The following is a 20,750-nucleotide window of genomic DNA, read 5'->3' on the forward strand; positions in this document are numbered from 1 at the left end:
ACAGTGGACTTGGCTACACTCTTCAATCCAGTCAAAACCCTGTCTCAAGAGTTAACTGAAGAGCTGGATGGGCTCTGGGGTCCTGTTGCTTTGGACTACGAGGGGCTGTGTTGGCAGAAGATAGCATCTCCTCAAGCGGAAGAAAGAGTTCCTGTTGCCAGACCTCAAAGGCCTCCTAGATGAGGAGGATGGGTTTTGAGTACCAGCAGACAGCTCCTGGAGTGTTGCATGGTGGTCCTGAATTTGGGCCACTGCATCTTTCACCTTTATCTCCGAAGATATTCTCTCCTGTGCACAGCACAGAGTTTTTCCTGAACTTCCTGACAAAGATCCAGAGGCATATAGCCAGGCGAGCCTGCGGGTGACGATCCTTGCTGCAGAGACCTCAATACCTTGAAAACATTGTTGACCAGACTCCACTTTTTCCGCACCAGTGACTGGAGTGTGTCCTATTGCTGAGACAGCTGCTTGGTAATGTCCTGCACCTGCTTTAGGATGTCCTGCATACATTGGCAAATAAAGAGTTGGTAGGCCATTATGCAGGCAATGAACATAGCACCCCTGAAACACCTTTCTCCCAAAGGCATCCATGGCCCTCTGAGCCTTCTCCGGAGGCGCAGAGAAACAGGTCAGAGCGTGCTTGGCCTTCTTGAGAGCAGGTAAGACTACAATTGATTGGTGTGGCAGCTGTCGCTTGTCAAATCCGGGAGCCTTCTGGATGAGATATCACATCCACTTTCCTATTAACGGGAGGGACAGAGAGGGGGTCTTCCCACATCCTCATCAGTAATTCCATAAGGACTTTGTGCACTGGGACTGCCATGATCTCTTTAAGAGGCTCCATGTACTAACCAATATCCAGCATCTTGTGCTGGGTATCCTCCTCTGTTTGCAACTGAAATGGGATGGCTTCTGCTATCAACCTGATGAAACCTGCAAAGGAGAGTTCTTCCAGGGGAGACTTCCTTCTGTCATCAGGAGAAGATAAGATAATCAGAGGGGAGGCCATTTGATGCGCCATCCGAAACCTCTGAGGAGCCATCTCCCCAGGGGTCATTAGGGCCCTTGCTCTCACTGCTGTAGTCAGAGGACGGGTCCAGAGTCGCTTGGTCCCCAGCCAGTGGTATAAGAACCAACTAGACTGGCCATGTGGGCCTGGACCCTGAGGCCACCCCTGCTGCAGGGGGAGCATCCTTCTCTGAGAAACTAGGAAGGACCATCGGATTGATTGGATGAGGTCTCAATGCCTCGTTGGGCATCTATGCTGCCCTGGTGAAGTTATCAGCAGTACTCAGATGAGCACGTATAGGGATTCGAGCAATAGCTTGAGGAGAGTGTTTGCCGGGCCCAGTGCTGTCAGTGCCCTGCAAAGCCTTCTGCATAGTCAGCTGCACATGCTTCTCCAGCTCCTCAAAGATGGCCGATGCTAGGACAGATTGGAATCCAGGAGGTGTGACCAAATCCTCTTCGGAACCAAGAAGAGGATTGGTGATGAACACTGGGAATGATGAAGGCCATGGCAAACCCCTGGAAACCTTGGAGGACTAATGCTCCTGACAACTGGGTCACTTTCCGGGCATCACAACCAAAGCTAATGCATCCCGTGCCTGGTACTGTTGCCAACAGTTCTTCGGCTTCCCTCGATACTTCGATCGGTCCTTCCTCAATGCTGAGGCTGAAGATGAACCTGCTGTCTTTGACCGGAAAAGGCAGGCAATAGCCTGTTTCTGGCATCCCTGTAAGCAGTTGACAGTGACGGAGCAAATGGCTCTGCCAATGTCGATGGCTCAGTGGCCATTAGTGTATGTCAGAGGTCCTTCGATGTCTATGCCCCTCAGATGCAGATACCAAGGGATCAGACTTCCATGGCTAGAATAGCTGGTCCATCCTGTCGAGCCAGGCCCAGAATCCTTTTGGGGTCATCTGGGTGCACTTGGTGCAACCCCAGACATCATGTGATGCTTCCAGGCAGAGGATACATCTATCATGGGGGTCCATGATAGACACAGTCCTCATGCACTACTTAAAACTAGTCAATGACATGTCATGAAAGAAAGGGACAAGATATTGAAACCGATGGTGGTTGTGACTATTCATGGCTGGTAGGCACTGAGTGCATCACCACCCTGGAGGATCAACTGCAAAAGGAAACATACCAAAAACATTGAAAAACCTGACAGAGTGAGAACCAAGGGGGGGGGGGGGGGGGGGCATATCTGCATCGACCACACAATCCAAACATATCGGAATTATCTGAAAACACAACAAAAATCTTCCAACGAAGCAGAAAAAGGGAGGCTAAACTTCACCATGAGACACTGGGCTCTGCAGAAAAGAAGAGACTGAGAGGACCACGCGTGACGTGATATACCACATGCCGAAGCATGCTCAGGAGAGGTTCAGTCAAAGTTCTAGAAACTTTGACATAAGTTTTCCGTGCCGAGCTCCATTGGAATATGTCACCCATGTGTGATGACTGCATCCTGCTTGTCTTCTGAGAACAGCAGTTTTCAACAAATTAAGCAAAAATCATAAAGACAAACTAATATTTATAAGAACATAACAAGTAACAGGCAAATTAAATGAACCCTCAATCTAATCAATTAATTGAATTAAAATTTGTAAATACATTTAACTCACTCCCAAATTACTACATTATTGGATCTTAATTTACAACTGGCATCTAAGTTTCCTAAATACATTTCCATACCTAATACCTCTGGGGCTTTAGCAGGGCCCTGGTCTCCAGCATTCCACAGCAGGGGCTACAAAATCTGCCCCTTCCCATGGTATTTGCTGGTCTCCACGGAATCGCTGCGGGAGACTAAGGAACACAGTCCAGACAGATTGCGTGGGGAAGGTGCTTCAGCCACCAAAGCTCTTCCTGGTTCTTGTCCTTATGATTACATGGCAAAGAGGAGAAGAGTAGCAGCATGTTAGGTTGCGGCATCTTCCTCTGCTACCTAAGCTAGATTGCTGTTTTCAACCAAAAGCGACACTGTACAGCCCTGCAGTTGAAAGCAGCAGTCAGGCCTGATTTCCTGCCATTCTTTTTCCTTCTTGCCACTTGATCAACACTAGCAGGGTAGGGGTGAGTGGAGGGAGAAAGTTGTGTTGGAGAAACTGGGGGGGATAAGAGAAAGAGGAGATGGGGGTTGTGTGGGGTGATGTGTCAAACAGGAGGAGAGGAATAAGGAGGAGGTGCTGTGATGGGGGCTTGTGTAAAACAGGGGATTTGATTGTGACAGAGGTTGGTTGGAGAATTATGCGAAAGGGGTTGGAACATGGAGTATGTGAAAGGGAGAATGGGGAGATGGGTTGTGTATGAAGGGAGGGGTAGATAGATGTGTGTGGGTATGGATAATGGGATGAGATTATAAAAAACTAAGGGTGGAGAGAGAAAGAATGCAGGTGGGAAAGGTAATAGAGAGAGTAGAGACACTTCCTTTTCTTCTCTAGAGATCCCCATCCTCACCCACAGATCTCAGGACTTCCCTTCTGTTCTTCCCCCCCCCCCCCCATCCACAATCTTTCTTCCTCATCCTCTTCTTACCACTAACTTATTACATTGGCCAGTTAGAGATTGCAGCTTCTTCATGATCATGACGACGGAGGTTTCAGTTTATATTTCCTTGCCAGCAGCCATTTTGTTTGCAGAGATAGAGGCTACTATTTGGACTTTCAAATTCCTCGGATGCCAAAAGCCACTTTTGTTCTGCGCAATTTATCACTAGTCTTCAGAGTCTGAGCTCTCTGGGGATATGTAGCTGAAACACACAGCAATTTTATTTGCATGCTTTGATGATTTTTAAACTTGTCCCCCAGAGAGCAGATCTCTCCAACATCTAACCAGTAGCATATTCTCTAGCAACCCCTTAGTAGCAATATGTTTTAACAATTTTAAAATACATTCTGAAGTTACATAATTCTTTTGTATCCGTTTACATTTTCCTCATACCAACACTTTTTGCTTGTCTTCCAAATTTCTCTCGTTTTTATCATTTCTCTATGCCACCCTCTATAATTATGTTATCTTTCCATCACCAATTTTTCAGCACTTCCTTTACTCATTGTTACTTACATCTTTTATGCCTTATCCCTCCATCTCTATTCTTATTTTATTTTTTTCTATACAGATATTAGATTCAAAATATCACACCGGTTTACATAAAACAGGATGTCGGAAGACATGGTACATTGTAACCGTTTAACAGAGTCACTATAAGAAACTATTTGAACAAAAAACTTGATTCACATAATAACTTTTTAGCAGAATATCTACTGAACTTAACTTGCTATGTTCCGAGCAGTGGGGGAATTGGTGAGGGATAGGGAGAACTGAGATTACTTTTCTGCGGGGAATGCTTTCAGAAAGAGCCATGTTTTGAGATTCTTTCTGAAGGATGGTGTAGAGGAGTCTGTTCTGAGTGGAGCTGGGAGGGTATTCCAGATATGGGGACCTGCTATTGATGCAGCACGTACTCTTGTGGAGACTAACTTCCTTAATGGAGGGAGATGTAAGTAAACCTGTGTTGGTTGAGTGAAGGTTTCTTGTAGGGTTGCTAGGGTTAAGTGGTTTTTGTAACCAAGTGGCTTTGTCATTATGGATTGCTTTGTGAATGAGAATGAGGATCTTGTATTGAGACCTGAATGGGACGGGTAGCCAGTGGAGTTGTTTCAGTAAAGGTGTGATGTGATTTTTTGCAGTTTGTTAGTAATCTTGCAGCTGCATTTTGAAGGAGCTGGAAGGGCTTGGTGGTGGTAGTGAGTAGGCCTATTAGGAGGGCGTTGCAGTAATCTAACTTAGCAAAGAGGAGGGACTGCAGTACTGTCCGGTAATCTGGAGGATGTAGTAGGGGGTTTAAGTTTTTTAAGGATTTGCAGTTTGTAGAAGCCTTCTTTTATCAGTGTGTTGATATGGTATTTAAAGTTTAGTTCCTTATCCAAGATGATTCCGAGGTCTCTAACAGTTGTACGCATTTTGTATTTGGGTGGTGTTGCAGGGTGTTGACGTTTTGGTGGAAAGGTGTAGAATTTCTCTTTTGCTCTGGTTGAGAGTGAGTGCCATTTGTGAGAGGATATCTTTTATCTCCGTGAGGTATGATTCCCATCGGATTAGTGTATTATTGATGTTATCCCTGATGGGAAGCAGAATCTGTACATCATCAGCATATAGGAAATAGGAAAGGCCTGCTTTGTCAAGGTATTTGCATAAAGGAAGCATATATACATTGAAGAGGGTTGGTGATAGGGATGATACTTGTGGGACTCCCTGTGGGAGGGGTGTTGGTTCTGATGTATTTTTGTGGGTTACCTTAAAGCAGGGGTTGGGAACCTATGGCTCACGAGCCAGATGTGGCTCTTTTGATGGCTGCATCTGGCTCGCAGACAAATCTTTAATAAAAAAGTAAAAATCTAACAAAACCCCCCACCCTCCTGATGCCCCCCAAGACCTCCAAAATTAATTTACTACAACCTCCCACCCTCCCCCAAGACCTGCCCAAAAGTCCCTGGAGGTCCAGCGGGGGTCCAGGAGCAGTCCGGGAGCGATCTCCTAGACTTGGGCTGTCGGCTGCCAGTAGTCAAAATGGCGCCAAAGGCCCTTTGCCCTCACTATGTCACTGGGGGTCGACCAATGGCAGTGGTAGCCCCTGTGACATAGTAAGGGCAAAGGGCTGTCAGCTGCCAGTAATAAAAATGGCGTCGACAGCCCTTTGCCCTTACTATGTCACAGGGGCTACCGCCGCCATTGGTCGACCCCCAGTGACATAGTGAGGGCAAAGGGCCGTCGGCGCCATTTTGACTACTGGCAGCCGACAGCCCAAGTCCAGGAGATCGCTCCTGGACCGTTTCTGGAACCCCGCTGGACCACCAGGGACTTTTGGCAGGTCTTGGGGGGGGGGGGGGGGGGGGTCAGGAGGGTGGGGGATTGTAGTAAATTAATTTTGGAGGTCTTGGGGGGGTGTCAGGAGGGTGGGGGTTTTTGTTAGATTTTTACTTTTTTATTAAAGATTTGTCTGCGAGCCCTGGACCCCCGCTGGACCACCAGGGACTTTTGGCAGGTCTGGGGAGGGTCAGGAGGGTGGGGAGTTGTAGTAAATTAATTTGGCAGGTCTTGGGGGGGCGTCAGGAGAGTAGGGGGTTGTAGTAAATTAATTTGGTAGGTCTTTTATTGCTCTCATGGAATTACATTTTAAAATATGTGGCGTTCATGGCTCTCTCAACCAAAAAGGTTCCCAACCCCTGCCTTAAAGGATCTGTTGGAGAGGAATGATTGGAACCATTGGAGGATGGTGCCATTGAGACCAATTTCGTTGAGTCTGTGAAGTAAGATCTTATGATTGACAGAGTCAAATGCGGCAGAGATGTAGAGAAGTATTAGGAGAAATGAAGTACCTTTATCGAACCCACGAAGTATTGTATCTGTGAGCGTAAGAAGAAGTGACTTCGTGCTGTGACCTTTCTTGAAACAGTGTTGAGCAGGGACAAGTATATTTTGGTTTTCTAGGAATTCTGAAAGTTGGTAGTTAAATGTTTTTTCTATAACCTTGGCCAGGAAAGGCAGGCTCGAGATGGGCCGGTAATTGGATAGGATGTTTGTGGTTTTTTTTTTAGAATAAAAGTTTTATCATGACGCATTTAAGGGGCTCTGGGAGGAGACCTTGTTCAAGGGAAAGGTTGACGATGTTCGTGATGGGTCTTGCTATGCAGTTCGGGATTAGTTTGAGAGTTTTGGTTGGAATGGGGTCAAGTGGGTGTGCTGCAAAGTTGATCTTCCGGATGATGGTTTCCACCTCAGAGGAGGCAACCTCTCTCTCCCCCCCCCCCCCCATGTCATTTTTTTCATCCTCCTCCCTCATGCAACACTCACCTCAACCCCCGGCCTAGTACTTCCCTGATGCTCCCTCTCAGCTGCACTCCCCCAATTTAAAAATCGCTCTTATTTTTAATTTTTTTTTTATTAGGATTTACTAACTGCCTTTTTGAAAGTACATTTTCATCCAAAGCAGTGTTTGAGATATTAAACACAGGGTTTTAATCCACAGTTATGTCTATCACATGTTGTGTACAGAGCAGGGGCAATTCTATCATTAGGCAGGATAAGGCTGCCGCCTCAAATGGCACATTTTAGGGGGGGGAGGGGCAGCAAAAAGTGTCCCCCCAAAACAGCCCTGCAGCGATCGCCTCATTTCCCAGCCAAATAGCAACTAAAATTCCTGCACAGCGATGTGTTAGACGAAGTGCCAGTGGGGTTCCCCATTCCCACTGGCAAGATGACAATGGTGTGGTTTGCCAACATGCCAGTGGGGTTTCTACTCCCACCAGCAGGCAGAGCGTTTGGCACAGGTGAAGCAGCAACATCTGATGTTGTATCATTGAGGGTTTCCACACTCCTTTAACAAAAAGAAGAATGGCGTATTGGCTGGGCTTTCACCTTTCACTAGCAGGATACATGTGTTTCCAGAAGAGTGAATGGTGCAGGGCAGAGTGAGAGGGAAGAGAAAGAAAATGGAAAGGTGAGTGAGAGGGAAGAAAGCAGAGTTGCTTACCTGCAACAGGTGTTCCGAGAACAGCACGATATCGGTTCTCACACATGGGTGATATCATCCGAAGGAGACTGGGATGGAAAACTTATGTCAAAATTTCTAGACCTTTTACTGAGCCTAGCCGAGCATGCCCACAGCATGCATTATATCACACATCCATGCAGAGTCTCTTCAGTCTAATAATTTAGCTAAGAAAATCCATGAAGTGAAGACCCAACTCCATGGGGAGGTGGACAATACAGAGGATGAGATAAACCGCGTCTGCCATTTACGGGAGTTACCAAGAGGAGGTTCCCCTCATTTCTTCAACAGCAATTCCTGAAGGATCTCATGTACTGGTACTGCCACATCTCCTAGGGAGGCTCCACATACTGGAGGATATCCAGCATCTTGTTTCTGGAGTCTTTCGCCATCTGCAATGTAAATGGGATGGATTCTGCTATCAACTCTACAAAGGAAAGGTCCTTAGGCAGGAACTTCCTTCTGTTTGATGGAGGAGAGAAATCATAGGGGAGACCCACTGATGCTCCATTATCTGAACCATCATTTGAATCCTGGTACCCCTAGGAGCATGAGGATGTTGACTCACCATAGCTGTAAGAGGAGAGATCCCTGGGTACTGTGCCCCTGGTTAGCGGGTCGGTAACTGGCAAGGTTGGCTGGTGGGGCCTGGACCCCTGTTCTCTCGAGGGTTTTCCTCTCCTGAGAAAACTGGGATAATCATTGGGTCAGTTGTCAAATGCCCCTCCAAGCACTGGAGATGCAATAGGTTGAGACACAGATACCAGTGCTGGTAAAGCACAGACGAGTGTATGTAAAGAATCGAGCAGTGGCTCGAGAACTGACTATGCTGCACTCAGGGCCGTCAATACCCCAACACAGAGGCCCTGAAGGGCCTTTTCCATGGCCAACTGCACACATCTCTCCAATTCCTCCTCAAAAATGCAGATGCCAACACTTATTGGGAGGCAGGAGTAATGGCCATGTCATCTTCGGAACAGAGAGTTGTGTCGGTGGCTGACACCAGGACTGGTGGAGACCATGTCAAACTCCCGTGAATCTTTGATGAGCTTTCTTCACTATGGGATGGCTTCAGGAGGTTCTCGGCATGCGCTAGACTGTTCCCCTGCTCTGTACCGTGGGATCAATGTCTGCTTCTTTGGTTTCCTTTGATGCTCCACATGGGTCTTCCTTGTTGCCTTGGATAAACCCTAGGCCTTCTTCAAATAGGAGGAGCTAAGCGATAGCCTGCCTCTGGATTCCCTTGCCAACCACTGGCACAGAGGGAACTCAAGGCCCCCGATGTCAATGACTACATCCCATCAGTGCAGCTCTGTGGTCCTTTGATGCATTGGTCTTCTGGTGCCCAGACATTCCATCAAATTCAAATGGGACTGGCATCCTTTGTGGTCATTTCTGCACACTTGCGACATGTGATGCCCCCAAATAGGGGGACACATATCATGGGGATCTGGGATAGACAGTCCTCCAGCATCAGGGGCATCATGAAACAAAAAGGGATGCAAAAATGAACTCTATGGCAATGAACAGTCAATGGCTGGTGGGCAAAAGGAAACGTAGAGAAATGTTGAAAAATCTACTCAGGAAGACAGCGGCACCCTGCACTGACATAAGAGATAAACACAGGAAATGGCAAGAAGACAGTGAGACTCAACGGCAGCCACATATCACCATGGAAAAGGAAAGGCTCAAGAGATTCCACATGGATGCATGGCATAAAGCATGCCATGGGTATGCTCAGTGAAAGTTCTAGAAACTTTGACACAAGTCTTCCATGCCAGGCCCAACTGGATGTCGTCACCCATGTGAAGGTAAGGTGGAATCAGGTCCAGTGCTACGAGATGTGAAAGAAAGGATGCCAGGATCTATCAGCAAAAGAACCACAGGATACTGCAGAAACACAGTCACTGATGGGAAGGCAAGGAAAAAAAAAGACCTGGCTGGACCCAGCAAGAGAGGAAAGGAAGGGAGGGGAGAGGTTAGGATGAGAGGGAAAGGAAGAAAGAAAAATGGGTGAGAAGGAAAAGGGAAAGGAGTACATGAAAGGAGGTGTGAAAATGAGAATGAATGAGAGGAGCGAGAAGAGTGCAGAGTGGGGTGAATGAAGGGAGGGAAGGAATGGGGAAAGTGAATGAGAAGGAAGGGATGGGGTAGCACAGGTAGTTGCAGCAGAGGAAGAGACCCAGAAAGGCCACTGCAGCTGAAGAAAGGCCTTGGTGTGTGTGTAAGAGAGTAGGAAGGAGTAGGTGTGAATGAGAAAGGGAGTATGTGTGCATGTAAGAGAGAAGGGAATGTGTGTTTGTGTGAATCCACAACAATCTGAAGGTGACTGGAAACCAAAAGGCTCTGAGGTATGGAGAATGGGAAAAATGTGTTATCTTTATTTATTTTCATTTTTGGGTTTTATTTGATGTGTCTGTTTTAAAATATTTTAATGTTTGGGTCATTTTTAAAACATTTGTATGAGTTTTTAATTACTGAATGTTCTATCATCTGTTTGAAAATATTTATTCTTAACATAAGAACTGCCATGCTGAATCAGATGAAGGCGCATCCTGTCTCCTAGTGACAATCCAGAACACAAGTACCTGGCAAATCCCATAAAATAGATCTAATACCTGTTACTCGTTCCCAGGGAAAGCAATAGCTTTTTTAAATCTACCTGGCTAATAATGTGTTACAGACTTTTCCTCCAGGAACCCAATCTCTTTTAAACCCTGCCATGCTAGTCGCCCTGATCATGTCCCTCTGGCAACAGATTTCAAGATAGTGCAGTTAGTATGATTTTACTGTTATAACTGTTTTATATTCCTTGATTTTATTTGATGTTTTATGAGCAATAGTAATGTTTCAGTTTTTCCAATGCTGCACTGCATACAGATTCTGGCTTGTTGCAGTTTCCAGTTCAGTTTTTGTCTGCAAGTTTCTATTTATATTTTATGGTCTCTATTTGGCAAGTGCCTATCTGTGTTCTGCATATGTGACCAAGGTGAGGTATTCTGTTAGTGTGTAGTTTCTGTTTAGGGATCTATAGCAGCTTGGCTTGCTCTGTTTTCCAAATAGGAGGTGTACTGCTGCTAAACTACTTCAATAGAAGTTTCTGCTCCTTGCTTTATTATTTACATTTATAGATCACCTATTTTGGAAGGCTTAAAGTAGTGTATAATGCAATAAACAAACACTTGAATCAAAATACAAATGTCCATGTAATTACAATAAATATTATAAATAAAAATGAAACAGTAAAATAATTGCAACAGACCAAAGACATAAAATAGGGCAAATTTTAGCAGCTAATTTCCTGATCTAGATTAGAAATAATAGTTCCATCTTGTATATGAACACTAACAAATCAAGTACTTAAAAGGTAATGTTTGAAAACCCAAGCATTTTTAGTTTCCACATATTTTCAAAAAAAATTTTTTTTAAATGAGCAATATTATATAATGGGGGTTTTGGAAGAACGGAAATTTGGAATGAGACTTTAAATTTTTATAAAGCTAAGAGTACTTAAAAAGATGAGTACAATTAAAAAACTTACTGTTTTGAGCCAAAGCTTGGAGCAAGCAATCCAAACATCCCTCCAAACTATCCGCCGTACTATCAGCAGCTGTTAGCTTTAGTTTCTTCAAGGCATCACTTAGATTATCTGTTTGGTTAATATATAGAAAGGAAAGAATAAATTGGTGTTTCCATGAAACTGACAATTGTATTAAAGCTTCTAAAATATACTATTGCACCCTGTGAATTCTCTCATCAGTTTAGCAGGGGGAGGGGAAGGTCTACATATACATTTTTATTGGAACTTCCTTACAATAAGGTATGAATAAAAACACACACAGGGTTGTGAAGAAATATCCAATGGAAGAGAAAATCAAATTCTTCACTATTGCTTTTTATGATAATCTAGAGAACACTCACTTTCAATATATTAGATAAAAGTCAAAGTATAATTATCTACTATTTTTATCTTATATCTTTATCATTTTTTTGAGAAAAAAAAACCTTAGAAGTTGACAAGTTCCAATTCAAATTTCACTATTTGATCTATTCTAATCATTGGTCTATAAGCTTCCTTCTTTCCTATTTTCCTGGGTGATGAATTGTGTCTGAATAAGTCCTTAGTGAAAGTAAAATCGTGACATTAAAACCTTCAATGTTCAAATTACATGTCAAAATCTAATGTCCAATTTCCAGATGAGTTTGTACTTATCCTTTGTTTTCTGTTTCAACAGTCAGTCAGCTGTGGAAGTACACTAGAGAAGAGCTGATGTGTATACCTTTAGCCAGTTGCTGCATTGGCGCTTTTTTTCTCTTTCAGTTGTCTCTATTTAAATGTGTTCACTGGACACTAGAAACATCAAACGTCATTGTACAATATTACATTCTCTCTTAAGACCCCAGATGACCCTCTTATAAAGTTACTAATTATTAAACTGTTCTGTCTTCAGCTGTGAACCTTATCTACCACCACACATCTTTGGAAAACGATGCAGGAATATGAAAAAGTATCCCATCTGATTGGTTTTTATAGCCACATGATGTACTAATGGAAATTTAAATTTCAAACCTAATATTGCTTATAGATCATCTATTTCATTTAGCATAAAGTCCCTTATTTTATTGTTTTCACATGATAATGCAAACAATTGTTCAAAATAGTACCCTTACTTGGGCCATATCACATTACAAAAATAAATTCCAATCAATAAAGCTATTCAGACCATATGGTTCAAACTGTTTAATTTAAAAATCAATCTCTGCTCTTTTAGTGCCAAAATTAAATCTAGATTTCCCTTCCTTCAATAGAGGGATATGATCTATCACAATACATCGGAGGGACTTGAACTTGTGGTCACATTCCAGACAATGGTAATCTAATGGTACTGCAAACAGCTCTGGTGCTCCAAACAGGTATTTAATGCTCTTGAAGTTTTATCCATATGTACGTTTGAGCATCGACAGATAACAAAATAAAATTTTACATATTGTAAAATAAAGCAAATTATATTGTTTCTTATTGAAAGGATTCTCAAAGTTTTGGTAGGGACCATGATTTTACATATTGAACAATGTCCACAACTGAAATGCCCAACTAATTCTATTCCCACCATTTTTTGTCTTTTCTCTACTTTTGACATCAATGAGGGACATAACATTTCCTTAATGTTATCTCTTAAAAAGGCAAATCTTATGCTTTTATTTTAAAAGCTGTAACAGGCTAGTCAGCTGCCAGTTTCTCTTAATGATTTCTGTGATTTGTGTTGATAAAGATGAATATCTCATACACAAGTAATTTTCTCACTTTCATCCATGTTTTTATCCTTTACAATATCAGTATTAATCAGTTCTTAAATACTATAGTGCACTCTTTTATAAGCCCTTTAAATACAGTCAATTGGATAACCTCTGTAGCAAGTTTTGAAAGTTATTTTGATTCTTTTATAGTCCAAAATACTGGAACAATTTTCTCATTTTCGAGAATCAGGATACTGGAAGATTATCTTGCAGCAAGTGAGGATGTGCATTTAAAGTAAAAAAAGGTGTTCTTATTTTTCTAAATATAGTTGAAATAAAATCCCCTTTTTCTTTGACTATCAAATCCAGAAAAGTTCTCAAACTGACTATGCTCTAATGCGAACTGTGTTTTCATAACATATATTGATCTACTAATGAGTGAGTTGTTCTTTACTATCTTCATAAATGACAAATACATCTATAAATCTCTGCCAAAATTTAATTTTCTTCAAAAAAGAATATATCCAGTTCTTTTCAAATTTGGCTTTAAATTGAAGGGGCCATGCTTGCTCCCACTGCTGTCCCGGATACCTGTAAATACAAGGACTCTTCAAATACTATAAAAAGTTTCAGTGCCAAAATAGCCAGCTTCATCAAAAAAATAAATAAAAAAAATGGTTGGTACTGTAAATGGATGAAGTCTAATGTTTCTCTAGGTAAAAACTTAGATTGTAAGCCCACTGGGGATAGGAAAATACCTACAGTACCTGAATGTAATCTGCTTTGAAGTGCTGAAAAAAAAAGCATGACAAGCAGAATATAAATCTAAATAAATAAAAATAATCTCCAATGCCTCATCCTGTGGTTATTAACTATATAGAGCAGGATTGGCCAACTCCAGTCCTCAAGAGCCACAAAAAGTTATGGTTTTCAGGATATTCTCAATGAATATGCATGAGATAGACTTCCCTCATGCATATTCATTGAGGATATCCTGAAAACCATACCATTTTGTGCTCTTGAGGACTGGAGTTGGCCACCCCTGTTAGAGAGAGATGTGACATCCACTGTCACCGTCAGTTCATCCTTACACCGTATTTCATTCAATATTCACATAAAATGTACACTATCGTGAGAGCATTTGACTCACAAACTGTCTCAAAAACATATCCAAATACACTAATAATGGTTCCAATACTGATTCTCTACTTGATGCAAAGAAAATCAAAATTTAAATAGAGATTTAATTTTGACACAAAAAGAGCAGAGATGGATTTTTAAATTAAACAGTTTGGAACCATATGGGACTGAATAGCTATATTGATTGGAATTTGTGTGATATGGCCCAAGCAAGGGTGCCATTTTGAACAATTGTTTGCAATGCCGTTAGCTGAAAGCAATAAAATAAAAAGGGAATTTATACTAAATGAAATTTTGTCTATAAGCAATATCAGGTCTGAAATTTAAATTTGTTTTTTATAGCAACATGCTGAACTAACAATCAAATGTGACTTTTCCACATCCCTGCCCCATTTTCCAAAGATTTATGGTAGATTAGGTTCACCACTGAAGCTGAAGAAAGAATACTTTAATAATTAGTAACTTTGGAAGAGGGTAATCTGAGAGATGTTAATTTATACAATGGACACTAGAAACATCAAAAGTCAGTGAACATTTAAATAAAGACAACTGAAAGAGAAAAAAAAGCCCTAATGCAGTAATTGGCTAAATGTGTTCACGTCAGCAGTTCTCTAGCATACTTCCACATTTGAGTGTTGAAACAGAAAACAAAAGATAGGTACAAAATCATTTTAAATAGGACATTAGATTTTGTCACTCAATTTGAACAATGAAATTTTTAACATCATGCTTTTACTTTCAATAAGAACTTATTCAGATACTATTCAGCTCGTAGAAAAATATGAGAGGAGGCTTATAGACCAATGATGGAAATAGAGCAAGTAATGGTGTTTAAATCAGAACTTGCTGACTTCTTAGGTCTCTTTCCTTCAAAGAACGTATGATAAAAAATATAAGATAGTAAACATAACAATAGTAGATAGATAAAAGTCAAAGTAATATATTGAAAGTGGACTGTTCTAGAGATCATATCCCTCTATATAAAAAATAGTGAAGTTATGATTTTGCCTCCTCCATTAAAATGAAATATAACATCCCCATACTAAAAAATAAGGATGCATTTTAGAAAATTTGTTCCAGTACGTTTGAACATCCATCTCACTATTTTCCCAGTTATCTCAGACCAAACACCAATCTGTTTCATCATTTTCATTTTACAAAAAGATTTTAAAAAGTCATGGCACCCTAACAAGGACAAAATGTCCCCTCTGATCTTGTTTGAACCAAAGGATGAGACACGAATAAAAAACATTCACTATAAAGATGGTTTAACAAAAATAGCATTATCAAATAGCCTAACATAAAATGCAGAGTTACCAGATGTTGCCGATTATATAGCAGTACTGTTTCCTTTGCTGCGCTGTTATAAGCCAATTTAATATTTTGAGACACTGTTCTTCTATACAACTGCTTACTCATTATCAGCATCACCATCAAGGCAAGTATCCCAGTTTTAACAACCAGTTTACTGACTACACATTTAACTCTCAAACAAACATCTGGGACAAAATCCTAACTGGGTGTACTTTTTTTTTTTTCCCCCATAGAATGCACCCAGATGCGGCTCCAATACTTGTTCATCTAGAACTCTGATTAGGTGACAATGTTAAAAAAAATAAAATCACTTATTTACTGTTTTCTTTCTGCAACATGAAACCACCATAGGAATCAACAGATTTTGCAATTGATGTGTCCCAAATGGGTAAAAACGTGAGTTTGAGGAAGACAAAAACACAAAACCGAATCCAAAGAAGAATTACGGTAAGTGCTCTTAAGAGAAAAGAATGAGGGAATTGTCTGTACACTCAGTCACAGTTCCAACCAACATTGCAGGGACACTTTCATTTCACTCATTACGGATATGAGATGGGACAATGGATGCTTCTGCTGGTCTCACTGGTATTAGAAGGCCCACTGAAGGCTTCATGTTCAGACTTGTGGGGACTACATGCATTGCCTCAACCATATGACCAGGGAGGACTAAAAAACAAAACAAAACAACTCTTCTTACTAAATCCAGACTCAATGCACAAGGGTCTTCACTAGGCCTCTACACTGCAGTCCTTTTTTATGGAAGGAACACACTCCTATGTAGAGTCTCTCCGTGCTCCTTTGAATTGAATCCTATGAATCAGGACCAGGCTCAATTTGGTAAAGTTTATCAAGAAACCCAGGGACTGGAGGAACCAAATGGTCTTCTTGAAGGACTCTAGAGCATCTGACTGGGAAGCCAATCATCTAGGTAAGAGAATACACAGACACCCATTCAATAAAGCCACGCTGCTACCATTCCTAGGCACTTCATTAACAGCCTCAGGGCCACTGATAAGCCATAAGGAGAGCACCATTTCTGATAATGTCCCTCCTCTACCACAAACATCCAATCCCCTGCTTGAATGAGAGTCATCTTGATTCTCTCTCATACCAGTTTGTTCAACTTCTGTAAATCCAGACTAGGTCTCAATCAGTTTTCTTGGCAATGAGAAAGTGCCAGGAGTAGAATTCTGACCACACTCTTGGGAAGGAACACTCTATGACATTCTGCTGAAGGAGCAACTCCATTTCCAGATGAAGTTGGACAGACTGAGATGAGTCCACATTGAAGGCAGAAACGTGCTGGGTTGCAAGGGGCACAAGAAGAGTAAGCAGCAAGTATACTCCACAATTTTCTGGACCCACTGGTCCTTGATTTTAGCCACTCCTGAAGAAAGATAAAAGACTAGACCCTCCCCTTTCACTGGTGATGGCAGGGAGTCAGGCTTGAGAGCTATCAGAAACTGGGCCTTGGCTTTGCTTGCATCTGCTGTGGAAATTTCACTTGATAACTTTCCCTCCAATACTATGGTAAGGAGCTGTTGCAGTAGGAGTGGCCAGATGCTGCTGCTTAGAGTAGAAAGGGTGTCTCTGGAAAATGGTCTATAAGTATAGACTAAAGGGAAGAGATTGGTCAACTCTTCTAACAAGGACTGAATCATAACTTGATGCTCCTGAATTTGAACCATCTTCTCCCTCACTTTGTCGCCAAACAAGTTGCACCCCATACAACAGCCATCTGCGTAACAATCATGCACATCTTTACACAGCCTGCAACCATGCCAGTCTTTGTGCCTGAATGGCCACCAAAAAAATCCTAGCTGCAGAACCAAATGCATCAGAATGAGTAGATTAGATGTTTCTCACAACCCTTTGCATTCTCCACCACTTACAGACATCAGCCTGCTCCGGGTCCAGCAACTTAAGTAAAGGCTTCAATTTAATGATTCATTCATGTAGGTACCAAACTATATATGCAGTACAACTTTTGTGCTAAGATTCAAACCCTCAGCATAGAACTCAGACTATTTTGCCAAAGGTATCCAGGAGTTTGGTCTCTTTTCTGGAGGGGTGTTGGAGTATTCCTGGGTCTTCTCAGCCCGCAAGAGGGCTGAGTCCATCACCATGAAGTGGTAAACAGCATTGACCATGCCAAACCCATGGTTCAACTGCATCCTATACTTAAAAAATTCAGCTTACAGGAAGACAAGAGGTGGGAATTTGCCAGATCCTCAAACTGGAGGTCTTGAAATATTTATGTATTAATTTGATAGTCCACTGTTCACAGAAGCATCACAGTAGATTACAAATAGACAAATAGCAACTGTGATCACAATCAGGCTGAGCGCACCGTTAGCCCCCGTGTAGACGCGCGTTTTCCACGCGCTAATATTACCCCTTATACCAGCGCTTCTCAACCGGTGTGTCGCGACACACCAGTGTGTTGCCAAGCACCGGCTGGTGTGTCGCGTGCTCCCGGTCTTTCCCACTGCTCTTTCTTTCCTGCTGCTGTTGCCTCCGGGCTATCAGCACGTTCAAGCCCAGTGGGAATGGCAGCGGTACTAGAAGAAGCTGTGGCACTTGCGGCTGGCCTTTTCTTCTTCCTGCGCCTGCCCCCCCCCCCCCCGTGACCCAGAACAGGAAGTGATATGTGGTGTGGGGGAAGGAGAAAGAGCCGTGCCGCGTGGAAAAGTAGCAGCGGTGGCTGCAGCATTGGCCCCCGAGCAATCGAAGCAGCCGGTAATTGGGAGACAGCAGCATGAGCCTCCTGCGGCCGATGGGATTCTTCTTTCTTGGCCTGCGGGGGCTGGAGGCTGCTGCAGCTACCATTAGTGCTCGGGGGGGGGGGGGGGGGCAGGAAGTGAGTGAGAGAAAGAAGCAGCCAGCCAGCGTGTGAGAGAATGTGTGTGATTGAGAGAAACTGGTCAGAGAGCTGATGTGTGTGTATATGCGAGACACAATGAAAGTGACTGCTCAGGGAGATGACCGATGTGTATGTGAGAGTGTGAGACAGTCAGGGAGGTGTGTGTGTGTGCGAGTAAAAGCATGGAAGTGAGAAATCTGGGTATTTGAGAAAGCATGGGAGTAAGAAGCCTGATTATGTGAGAGAGCAAGGTAGTGGGAAGTCTGTGTGAGTACATGCATGAGAGAGACTGGTTGGTAAGATGACTGTGTGTGAGAGAAAGACTGGTGTGTGTGAATGTGAGAGAAAGAATGTGATTCAGGGAATGAGAAGCTTGTGCAGTGGAGAGCGAGCATGGAAATGAGAGACTGGTGTGTGTAACAGAGAGAAAGTGATTATGGGAGTGAGAAACCTGGGTGTGTGTGAGACAGCATGGGAGGGAGAAGCCTGTATATGTAAGAGAGAACATGGAAGTGGGAAGCCTGTGTGTATGCATGAGAGAGATCAGGTGATGTGTGTGTGTGTGCGAGAGTGAGAGAGAAAGTGATTATGGGAATGAGAAACCTGTGCATGTGGAGAGAACAAGCATGGGAGTGAGAGACTGGTGAGTGTATGTGAGACAGAGAAAGTGATGAGAGTGAGAAGCCCGTATATGTAAGTAGAACATGGGAGTGGGAAGCCTGTGTGTGTATGGCATGAGAGAAACTGTTCAGGAAGGTGACTGGTGTGTGTGTGTGTGTGTCAAAGACTGGGAGATGATTGGTGTGTGAGAAACAGAAACTGGTCATGGGGGCATGACTGGTATGGTGTGTGTGAGAGATATAACTTGCCGTCCGGACTACTCATCACTTGCGGCGTGTATGTTTCTTAAACATACACGCCGCAAGTGACGAGTAGTCCGGACGGCAAGTTATATCACTGCTGTTGTCTGGCTTGCTGATGCGGCATTCTTCAATTTAAACACATTGTATAGTTGGCACAGCATCTATAAATCAGTATATAGATAGGGTCTTTTTGTTGTGTTTTGGTCTTTATGGATAAGACCTTTTTGGTTCTCTTTTGGTTTTGGTGTGTGTGAGAGAGACATGGGCACTAAGGAAGAGGACCATGAGTATAGAGCTTAGCCTCTACTGCTGCGTGCTATGGCCTGCATGGAAGAGTAGGAGAGCTGCTGGAGGGGGTAAGTAAAGGTGGCTTTAAGTTTATTTTTCTTGATTGACTGCCATTTTAATTATTTAATATTATGTGATGTGTCTGCTTTTTTTTTAAATATTTTATTGGCGTTTGGAGAATTTTTAATAGTTTTTATGAGTTTTTAATTGTTTGATGTTATTCTGTTCATAGCTGTTTTGAAACATTTATTCTGCTTATTAGTATAGTTTTACAATTATTTCTGTGTGGGGATCTATAGCTGCTTATTAGTTCTGTTTTCCTAATAAGAGGTGTATTGTTTTTAGGGCCTGATTTAATATTTGTAGTGTTGCCTTTTCATAGACAGGGTTGCTCCTGTTTGAGTGTATTCCATAATACATGTGTAACTGTGTGCAGATTAGTTTATGTGCATTACTACAGATCCTGGGAGTATGTTAGGTCGGTTCTGTGTCTGTTACCGAGATGAGATATTTTACTAGCATGTAAACGTTTGTATCAGTCTTATTTGTTGTGTTTTCTCAAGAGGACATGCATTGGTGGTAAACTGCCGACTTTTTATAAGTAGAGCTATTGAGCCTGGAAGTAGAAGGAGTTTGAGTTGCTGTTACTGAGATGACACCAGAACATCTTTTTTGTAGGGTGAGTTGTATGGGGAATGTCATAATTCTGCTTTACATCCATTATTGTGGATCAGGGGGGTTCCCATGGATGCAAACTGTACTTTTACATCTAGCCCCGTAACGATCATGGGTCAGTGTGTCACGCATGTGAGAACCATCTGTCAGGTGTGTCCCCATCAGAAAAAAAAGATTGAGAACCACTGCCTTATACAGTAAGGGGTAATAGCGCGAGGAAAACACATGTCCAACCCCCAAAAACTAATAGCACCTGCAACATGCAAATGCATGTTGATGAGCCTATTACTTAGTCCCGCGTGATACAGAAAGTAAAATGTGCCACCAAGCCGCACATTTTACTTTCAGAAATTAAGGCCTGCCCAAAGGCAGGAGTTAATTTCGGCCGGCACCGGGAAAGTGTACAGAAAAGCAGAAAAAACCCCTGCTTTTCCGTACACCCTCCGACTTAATATCATAGCGATATTAAGTCTGAGGCCTCAAAAAAAAAAAAATTAAAAATCTGCCTGCAGCCCGCGGGTTGGAAGATGGATGCTCAATTTTGCAGCATCCTTTTTCCAAACCCATGGCTGTCAGCAGGTTCAATAACAGACGCTGGTAAAATTAAGCGTCAAATGTCAAACCCGCTGACAGCTGCTGCTTCTGTCAATAAGGAGGCTAGTTTCCCCTAGCGCATCCTTATTACCGCAGGTCCTCATTTAAATACAGAATCTTGCACCCAGGATAGCAGGCACTTGCCTTGGAGCGCCAGTTCTCCCATGAATTTTACTGAATCGGCCCGAATGTAAACAATGGTTCAAA

General features: G+C 42.6%; 1 protein-coding gene across 5 annotated transcripts in view; it reads right to left on the minus strand.

Moving 5' to 3' along the window:
* Positions 1–20,750, minus strand: part of RAP1GDS1 (Rap1 GTPase-GDP dissociation stimulator 1) — a 225,233-nt gene that overhangs the window by 180,897 nt on the left and 23,586 nt on the right. For all 5 annotated transcript variants that reach the window (XM_029597452.1, XM_029597458.1, XM_029597461.1 and 2 more), the window contains exon 2: positions 11,110–11,217. In XM_029597452.1, coding sequence (XP_029453312.1) covers positions 11,110–11,217 — 108 coding nt within the window. The remainder of the gene's footprint in view (positions 1–11,109; positions 11,218–20,750) is intronic.

This window comes from Rhinatrema bivittatum, chromosome 1, assembly GCF_901001135.1.
Source record: "Rhinatrema bivittatum chromosome 1, aRhiBiv1.1, whole genome shotgun sequence".
Taxonomy (NCBI): domain Eukaryota; kingdom Metazoa; phylum Chordata; class Amphibia; order Gymnophiona; family Rhinatrematidae; genus Rhinatrema; species Rhinatrema bivittatum.